This window comes from Physella acuta, unplaced genomic scaffold, assembly GCF_028476545.2.
Source record: "Physella acuta isolate Inbredline_101_S28 unplaced genomic scaffold, ASM2847654v3 ptg000261l, whole genome shotgun sequence".
NCBI lineage: Eukaryota > Metazoa > Mollusca > Gastropoda > Physidae > Physella > Physella acuta.
The window spans coordinates 303306-313841 of NW_026731780.1; the positions used below are offsets into that span (position 1 = coordinate 303306).

Sequence of the window (10536 nt, forward strand, 5' to 3'; positions counted from 1 at the left end):
AGAAGTGTCTTACAGCTTCTGAACTGAACAGCCAAGGGTCAACATGAACATATTAATACCGAAAGCCACATTTCATTTAAATTTGGATGCGTTCCCGTGGTGCTTTGGAACACATTATTAACACAATATTAAAACTAAGCTTAAGTGATATTGACTTGATAAACTAAAATGGCACATCCTTGTAAATGTTAAGGTGGTACTACGCGACGAATGATTAAAGGCAGTTTGATGGTACTAATATACGTTTCATTTTGAAGACGTTTTCTAACATTTTTCTCCAAGAATTTTTGTTTCAATATGAATTTTTATTTAATATGTATACGTGACTCAAGTTGTTGAATGTAAATGCGTTTTGACAAAGAACGTATTAAACTATCCCTTTCATATGTCGAAATCACACACCATGCGAAGAATGTTGATTACTTACATTCTTACTATCAATTACCTACTCACTTGCACTGTTCTTAGAACCTCCTCACTACTTGATGCACGTAACCAAGTCTAGAGCTTAATAAGACTCATCACCACCATCATCATCATCATCATCATCATCATCATCATCACCATCATCATCATCATCATCACAGTCATAATTTCTGTGGACCCTTTATTGAGCATAAAGACGAAACAACCACCTTTCCACCGTACTTGGTTCTGTTTAATTCGTCCAAGTTGGGCCCACAACATTCCAGCTTCTTCTGCTTCACTAACAGCTGACCATTTTAAAGTTGGTTTTGACCTACCTACTTTCCTTTTCCTTGGGGATTCTAATCTAGTGCCTGTCTGGTGATGTTGCTAGTTGGTTTTTAAAAGGTCCAATCCATCTCTATTTGCGCTTTTGTATTTCTTTGCCAATAAGGTCTTGCCTAGTTTTTCTCCACAGTTCGGCATTGATAATCATGCGGCGGAGGCATCCGTTAATGATAGTCTGATGTTTGTTGTTATTAGTGTATGTTACTCTCCTCTTCTAAGAACCATAGAGGAGAACAGTTAATAAGACAATGCACTATACAAATACAGTCACGGTACTTTAAAACATTTTTTTTACATCCCCGTTAACTACTTTTCCTAAACACCAGCGCATTTAGCGCAAGTTCTATATTTAGCAGGCAATCACGAGAAAACCACGGAACAATAAAGCCATATCGGGGCAAATCTCGGCCGCTGATTGCCTTTGATTGGTCGCCTCACACCAAACGGTGTCAAGTGTTCATACTTCCGGTGATTTTGTCCCCGCCCTCTTCCGGTTCTATATATCTGGAGAGCTCATTAGGTTTAATGCGCATGTCCAAGAAATGAGACCACCCCCAGGGCTGACCCTTGTTGTGTTTGTCTACGGGAGTTTGTCGACTGTCTTCTCGTACGTCCGGACTTCAGCAGACATTTCTGGAACTGTTGGAAATAATCAGATTTTTTAATTGATTAATAAACGCTTATGTCTAGACTTTTTAGACTAAGATTAACCTAACAGAATCTTAGAATATCTTCAACAACAGCAATAAAACAGACTAGAAATGATAACCTACTCACATACATTGTTTGTGTGTTGGCTTTTATGTGTGTTTGTCTGTGTATTTGTGTGTGTTGGCGTGTGTGTGTCGGCGTGTTTGTGTTGACGTGTGTGTGTGCGTGCTTGTGTTGGCGTGTGCTTGCGTTGGCGTGTGTGTGTGTGTGTGCGTGTTTGTGTTGGCGTGTGTGTGTTGGCGTGTATGTGTGCATGTGATATGTGATATGTGAGTGTGCGTGAGTTGGCGTGTGTGTTATACGTGTGCTGCCTTACGTAGGCGCATTGGTGTGCTGGAGGCTTATGCGTGTGTGTGTGTGTGTTTGCGTGTTTCTGTGTTGCTTGTACATATATGTTGTCGTGTGTGTGTTGTCGTGGGTACGTTCGTGTCGGTGTGTGTGTGCGTGTGTGTGTATGTGTGTGTTAGTGTGTTTATCTTCCTACTTAACCTCCTTATTTTAAATCCTGTTTTCATCAACCCAACCGCGACCCATTTACCCTCACAATCAATGCCATTCTGATGCCAAGGACGCCAGAAATGAGAAAAACATCTTGACAACAAAAAATCCAGATTTACTAAAATAAGCTGCATGGAATTTTTTTCTAATACCTCTTTAATGCATGAGCTATATTTATTTTTTTTAATTTTCAAAATCATTAAAAAACCGGAATTACATGACATAATCCAAGCCTATCTTAATCTGTTTTCATGTAATCTAGTTAAAAATATTTTAAAATAGAAGTTTTATGTTCTAATCTTGGTGATAGCTCTGTCGTGCAATTAGGATAAAATAATTTGTAATTAAAGTGTTATGATAATGGATTCCAAATATATTTTTAGTATAAAGTTATACGTTATTTCTGTATACACGATTGCCGTTTTTATAGCCGTAATGCAAATTATTTGAAACGCTATTTCGCCGTAAATTTAATTACATTTGTTAATTAACTAATATGATTTTACCAGTTGTTTTAAAGCACGGGATTGCGTGAATAAAAATTAATTCAATTTTTCAAAAATTATGAAATCCTTGATTTTCAGGTGACCTAATTAAAAATGTTGATTGATTCAACGTCCAGGGCAAAGATGTTCATAGGACAGGTGAAGTAGAGTTCGCCAAAATTATGTTCATTTGGCTTTCAAATGAACACTGTGATGTCTATAAAGGTTAAGTCGGCTTTATTTTGCGTGACTCCAAGCAGGTACTCATTACAAACTGAGTCGACTCAGCTTCCTCATAGGATCTAGACACACACACACACATACATACACACACACGCACACACACATGCACGTACACACACACGCACACGCATACACACAGACACACACACATACACGTCCACACACAAACAAACACACGCATGCACGCACGCACGCACACTCACACATGCATTTTAATTAAAAATGCTGCGCCCGGTAAATACGTCCCTTGGTCCAACGTATTAACCTAATTAGCTTAATAACGTCTAATTATGTGACTCTTGTCGACTTTATGTTCGCTCGTTACACAATTTGCATGTGCGTAAAGTGAACAGTTCAAGACTATCTAGAACCTAGGCTCGTGTTAGCAAATGATGTACAGGTGTATAATCTACTGTACTAAAAAATGGTCAATGTGGACATACATCTGACATTTTATGTTTAATAATGGCCAGGATTGTATGTGCTTTTGGATCCAGGGTTGCACAAAAAGCTAGTGTGACGAAAGTTTTTTAAAACAGTAAGGTAAGCAGGGCAGTGTGAATATGAATGTGAATTATCATGTGAATAACCATCTTAATTTTCATGTGAATTATTATCCTAATCATCATTAGAATAAGTATTTGAATCCTCATTTGAATAATGAAAAACAGAAGATAAGCACATAAACACAACCAAACGTGTTTTATCCTATTCTTATCTCTCTATCTCTGCTACAAATAATCCTGACTAAATTTGAGTGAAACATTTAAGAAAGGAACACAGTAAAAAATAAAAGAAACACATTGACAAAATAAATCACTCTGATATTCATTCAGGCTATAAACAAGTGAAAAAAAAATTATTGACACAAACAGGTGCACACACTGACAAAACATTTCTTGCTGATGTCCAAGAGGTAAAACACAAGAAACGCTGATAAAACTTGCTTCATTTTTACTCTTCATAAACAGGACAATGTCTGATCATTGTATGTGAAAAAAACAAAACACATTAGCAATAACACAGTCTTTGACTAATTACATTAATTAAATTATGATTATGACGGTGGGATGTGTGATGCTGTACTACAATACCCGGAGTGTAGATTAAATAGAAAGGATAATTGGTTATCCTTAGAGTGTACTTTGTAGCAGAATATTGACTATACGAACTTAAGGCTAGATATAGGGCTGGTAAGTAGGTCACCAACCAGTTCTACGGCTCATTAAAACCTGCATGAGCCATAGAGCTGGTTGGTGACCTACTTACCAGCCCTGTTACTAGAATTGAATCTACTCCTTGACCGACTTGAAGCAAAGTTAAAAGGACTTGAACTCGAATATTTCGAGCTATGAAGAAGGCGCGACATCATCCGACCACACTTTTACCAGTATTCTCTAAAAATCAGCCCAATTAAACTTTTTTTTTTAATAAGAAAAGGTAATTTTCGTTGAAACTATGAGGATTTAAATTAGTTTAAATTGAGAATGTGAGCACTTTTCAAAATCTCCAATCTCGCGCAGAAATTGGAAACGAGGCTACATTTAAAAAATGCTATTACATTCTTAGAAAACACTTGAACATTTCTTCTGCAAGTCAACAACATTAAATTACATTCTTAAAATGCGAATCGATTAAAAAAAACAACCACCGCACACCCACCCACCGCCTCAATTCATTCTGTATCAAGGACGGACACGATTAAGATTATTGTTCATTATACACTAACTATAATAAAAAAAATGCCGTTTCGATTATAATTTCACAAGAATACAAATAACAACAAACAATTCATTTCAAAGTAATTTTAGTAGGTTAGGTAACATATGGTCACAAATATTTACCATGTTAGTTTTTTAATGTATAAATAAGCTATTAAAAATTTAAATAATATATTATTTACATTACTTCAAGTATATGCAATCATATAAAATCCCAACATTAAAAGTCAGTCACATATTTACAAAGCGTATAATGTACAATATATCTATAACGTTAAATAAGTGATACTGTTACAAATTGAAATACACAAAGCGGATTTTGTACACGAATTCTTTTTTTTTTACAAATATACATTATGTTAAATCTTAAGTGAAACTACATTACGTTTTCGTTACAAACATATTCTACCCATTTTAAAAGGTATCTAGTTAACACACCTAAATGTATTTTTTTCAGGTAATCTAACTGCAATGTGCATTCTGTAATCTTACCTCATCATTGTAAACTGAAATGCTTGAGCATTATGGATTCTAATGCAAACAAAATACCAGGATAATATTATATTAGGTAGGTACCCCACACTTATTACATATTATGTCACAATACTAACTGATAAACTTAGATACGAAACTGAGGTAATTCTTTCATGGTAAATATTACACACTAATAACAAGTATCCCGGTAACTATTTTATATGTAAACCTATTATGTATAATGTTAAACTGTAAAAATATCAAGTTAAAACAGGTAATGTATGACCAGAAGTTTTATCTGTAAAGATCTCAGGTAAAAACAGCTAATGTATGATCAGATGTTTTATCTGTAAAGTTCTCAGGTAAAATCAGCTATGTTTGATGTTTATCTGTAAAGATCTCAGGTAAAAACAGCTAATGTATGATCAGATGTTTTATCTGTAAAGTTCTCAGGTAAAATCAGCAATGTTTGATGTTTATCTGTAAAGATCTCAGGTAAAAACAGCTAATGTATGATCAGATGTTTTATCTGTAAAGTTCTCAAGTAAAATCAGCTATGTTTGATGTATATCTGTAAAGATCTCAAGTAAAAAAAGCTAATGTATGATCAGATGTTTTATCTGTAAAGTTCTCAAGTAAAAAAAGCTAATGTATGATCAGAAGTTTATCTGTAAAGATCTCAAGTAAAAAAAGCTAATGTATGATCAGAAGTTTTATCTGTAAAGATCTCAAGTAAAAAAGCTAATGTATGATCAGAAGTTTTATCTGTAAAGATCTCAAGTAAAAAAAGCTAATGTATGATCAGATGTTTTATCTGTAAAGATTTCAAGTAAAAAAGCTAATGTATGATCAGAAGTTTTATCTGTAAAGATCTCAAGTAAAAAAAGCTAATGTATGATCAGATGTTTTATCTGTAAAGATTTCAAGTAAAAAAGCTAATGTATGATCAGAACTTTTATCTGTAAAGATCTCAAGTAAAATCAGCTAATGTATGATCAGAAGTTTATCTGTAAAGATCTCAAGTAAAATCAGCTAATGTATGATCAGAAGTTTATCTGTAAAGATCTCAAGTAAAATCAGCTAATGTATGATCAGAAGTTTATCTGTAAAGATCTCAAGTAAAATCAGCTAATGTATGATCAGAAGTTTTATCTGTAAAGATCTCAAGTAAAAAAGCTAATGTATGATCAGAAGTTTTATCTGTAAAGATCTCAAGTAAAATCAGCTAATGTATGATCAGAAGTTTATCTGTAAAGATCTCAAGTAAAATCAGCTAATGTATGATCAGAAGTTTATCTGTAAACATCTGAAGTAAAATCAGGTAATGTATGATCTTTTGTCCGTACTTACAGACAACTGTTATAGATTCAATTCGAGAGTCAGCAAGCACAAAGTAGCCTTGTTTATTGTGCTATTACCACAAGAGTCACTCGACGCTTGGAGTAGTGCTAGACGCGTATAATGTTGATGTTGTCCTCTGGAGGACCTCAAATCAATCGTGAGCAGTGTAGATGTGCGCGTGGAAGTGAGCATGTGTGTTTACTGGCGGGTGTGTGTGTGTGTATGTGGGTGTGTGTTTACGGGCGTATGTGTGTGTGGATGTATGTGAGTGTGTGCTTAAGGGCGCATGTGCGTGTGTGTGTTTTGGTGGATGTGTGTGTGTGCTTAAGGGCGGTGGTGTGTGTGTGAGTAGATGTTAGTGTGTGCTTACAGAAGGATGTGTGTGTGTGTGGATGGATGTGTGTGCTTACGAGCAGATGCGTGTGTGTGTGTGTGTGTGTGAATGAGTGTTTAGTTTAAAGAATCTTTATAAAGAGGTTGCTGCAGACTTCTCTCAAAGCTAATGCAAACAGCTCTACATGGTAAATTCGTATCACGATTGATCTAAGTGCTCTTTCAATAGTTCTTGTAGACTCTTTCCAATAATGAATCGTTTGGTTGACTTTACTTAGAAACGAACTTCCGTTTTCTCGGTTCGATTAAGTTTTCTCGATTTAGCTTTCTTTTTCTTTAGAAGATAATTATGTATATTATTGAATATTAAATACTTTTTACTTTATGTCTCGGTATACTTTATATAATTGTTTTTATAAATTACAATGTGATAATGCATGTATTTACAAACACACACACGCACACACAAACACACAAACACACATACACACACACACACACACACATATATATATATATAGTCAGCAACACATACACAAACACGCACGCATATAGCGTGCATTAAGTGTCATACAAAGAGTATGTCAACATTTAGTACGTCAAATACTCTCACGATATTACAATCTGATACATGTGTAAAATTTACATCACGATCGACAGTCAATATCTTCCACATATACATCTGTCATTAGTACCATTTAATACAATTAATTACTTGACGGTTGTAAATGTAAAGTAAATGTTTCTTCTGGACCTGGTTCCCCACGGCGAAGAAGAATCAGAGTTCACCAGTTTTGTGTTATGACCTCCGCGTATGAAAGGATAGTGCGGTCAGCACTATGCCCAGCCACCTTTACTTTATCTAACTTCCAGCAGCCATTAGAGCTGGGTGAACTCAGGAACGTGCTACAACTCTATCCAAGGACCCGAACTCGAGACTTTAATGTTAGCAAACAAGCTATACTTATGATCCTCATTCATTTGATTAAGTCTTTTATATTTCTTTTCATTACAGTTACATACTTTGTTTCATGTGTCCACAACTTAACATACTCCTCATACATATAATATTACACTATATACCATATACATCATATGCTACAGATATACCACATCAAAGTTATATTATATACAACAGCATACTTTACTACATCTATATTAGGCTGTATATAAAATCACTTTTACGTCCTATTCCTTATCACATATACACCAAATGTTATATTTACAACGTAAGCACATTTTCTGGTTTGAAAGACCCAAACCTACATTGGTTGGTCGATATTTTTAGACATTTCCATTACAACCAATGACCAACGCTGTTACAAAAGTATTAGACATGATGTTTAATAAGTTAAAAACTGAGTTCACAAGGGTTGTGTTTAAACAGTGTGTCGTTAAACACCCACAAAGACGAACAAGAGAGATAATTAAGGCATAAAATTCTAACAAACCAATTTCTATTTACAGTGTTCTTCACAGCAAGACCACGCCACACAGTTGTAGTGTTTCAAAATTGATGTTTAGGTTAGTTAGTATGTGGGGTGGGGGGAGGGGGGGTCAAGCAGGGGTCTACAGGATCTACTGAGGTGGGGGGGGGGGGGGTCTAGTGGTCTGTGATATAGTTGTAAATCTTTGCTAGCTACAGGCAGTACTCATGTTCAAGCAGAATTGTATGACGCACTGTGTCGGATTCAGAAATAGGGTTCTGATACACTAACATGTGTCCGACACAAATATTTGTCCGACACACAAATATGTGTTCGACACACAAACATGTGTACGACATTCAAATATGTGTCCGACATTCAAATATATGTCTGACACACAAATATGTGTCAGTCCCACTTATATATGGCAGACACACAAATATGTGTGTCTGACACAAATATGTGTTAGTCCCACTTATATGTAGGAGACACACAAATATATGTCTGACACACAAATATGTGTCAGTCCCACTTATATGTGGCAGACACACTAATATGTGTCTGACACACAAACGCCTTATATTTTCAAGAAACTTTGTTGAGTGATTGACTAAGTCCATCGATGTAGTTACTGAAGAATCCAATAAAACTCCACACCATCAGTTAAATGTGACGCGCATACAGCTTTGATTAAATAAAATTGATAGTGTCTCACTTTGAAGCATTTCATGACATGTGTAACGCCACAAGCATATATTTTGGGAATAGCTTGGCTTAAACGTTGGTAACGTTGAAAATGAATTTTATTTTAACGTAGGTATAGATGAAAGTAAACCTCACTTTGTAGGTGTAAAATATAAAGCAAACTTTAAGTTCACGTTAGTATAGATGAAAGCAGGCTTCTCAAAGAAGGTGTAAAGTTTCAAGCTAAATCACTAACACTGGTAAAGTTTAAAGAGGACCTCATTTCAACGTTGGTCAAGTTTAAAGATCACTAGAACGCTGGTAAAGTTCAAATAGAAATTCACTCCAACCTGGTAAAGTTTAAATAGAACCACACTACAGCGCTGGTAAAGTTCAAAGAGAACTTCCCCACAACGCTGGTAAAGTTCAAAGAGAACTGCCATACAACGCTGGTAAAGTTTTAACAGAACTTCCCCACAACGCTTGTAAAGTTTAAATAGAACTTATCCCACGACACACATCGACTCACACTTCCGAGACCCGAGTCGTCCTCGCGGTCATCATCTGACCTTCGCTCCTCACGCTCGTGGCCTTGACGATGTCACTGAGAAAAATCTTAATAAAAGTGTCCCTAAAGTGTTTACTCATGGTGCAGTACAGCACGAAGTTTATGCCATTGTTGAACAAGGCAAGCGAGTCCATTAAGTCCCCAAGCGGTCCGTAGACCTTGACGAAGAAGCTTTCAATGATGCCTCCAAGAAGCTGAAGAATCCCCTGTGGGGTTTCGGTGAGAACGAACAGGGCGACAACCACGACAAGCATTCGAGTTGTCCTGTTAGTTTTTCTATGGCGGCGGGAGTCGTCTTCGACTTTGGAACTGTTTTTGTTCATTAATTTTTTTCTTCGTTTCTCCGCGTCTTTCATCTGTTTGATGAGTAGGATACTGAGCACCGCTAGCAGAAGACACGGAAGCAGCTTGACAAGGATGGCTTGTATCCAGAGATTGAAGTTCTTCAGGAACTGGTAGCCTGGGGTGTCCTTCCTCACGTCGATAAACCACGAGGTTTGGTTTTTAGCGGTTAGGTTGGTCTCGAACCTGTAGCTGACGGAGTTGGGGATGCAGACTAAGGTAACGACGACGCAGACGATGAAAACGGTGAGCTTAGCTCGGTACGTGCTGCACATTTTAGCTCCTCTCCGTGGGTATCTAATGAAGACGTATCTAAACACGGCTAGGGACACGGTTAACCATATGGATATACTGTGGACCACCACGCTGAAGATGGCGAAGAACATGATGAACCGGGCGTTGCTGAGAGGGGAAGCGTCGTCTTTAGCGAAGACGTGGTAGTTGAGGATGGCGTAGGGGAGGTACGCCATCATGGTCAAGCCGTCGGAGATGGCGAGCCAGGTGAGGAGGACGTTGGTGGGGGAGATCATGTTTTTCCGCGTGAGTACCACGATGTTGAGGCAGTTGGCGATGATGCCCAGAACGCAGATGATGGGGGCGATAACCCCGTGCATTGGGCGGTACGCCTCAGCGAAGTGCTCCAGCCCCGTCTTCTCCTCGGAGAAGTTGAGGAAAGAGGCGGTGGTCAGGCCGACGGTGGTGACGCCCATGTTGATGAAGGGCGTGGTGTAGTTCCGATCCAATGTGTAAGCCATTGTTACTTTAATCTTATCAAAATTTAAAAAGCGTAAATTATTTTTTTTGTCAAATTACTATCCAGTCAGTACATAACATTTGTTGTTTTTAAATTATACTTTTGTGTTGTTAAATTATTATCCAGTTCGTACATAATATTTGTTTTTGTTTTTAATTATTAAACTATAAATTATCCCTTTATCTAACAAAGAGATTTGTAA

The 10536-nt window shown here is 36.9% G+C and overlaps 1 protein-coding gene across 1 annotated transcript; it reads right to left on the reverse strand.

Annotated features, from left to right (window-relative positions):
• Positions 1–8519: 8519 nt before the first annotated feature.
• LOC131938983 (G-protein coupled receptor dmsr-1-like) lies at positions 8520–10335 on the reverse strand. Its single transcript, XM_059297232.1, has one exon. It carries the CDS (start codon positions 10333–10335, stop codon positions 9196–9198), a length of 1140 nt encoding a protein of 379 aa, XP_059153215.1. The 3' UTR covers positions 8520–9195.
• Between the last annotated feature and the right edge of the window lie 201 nt (positions 10336–10536).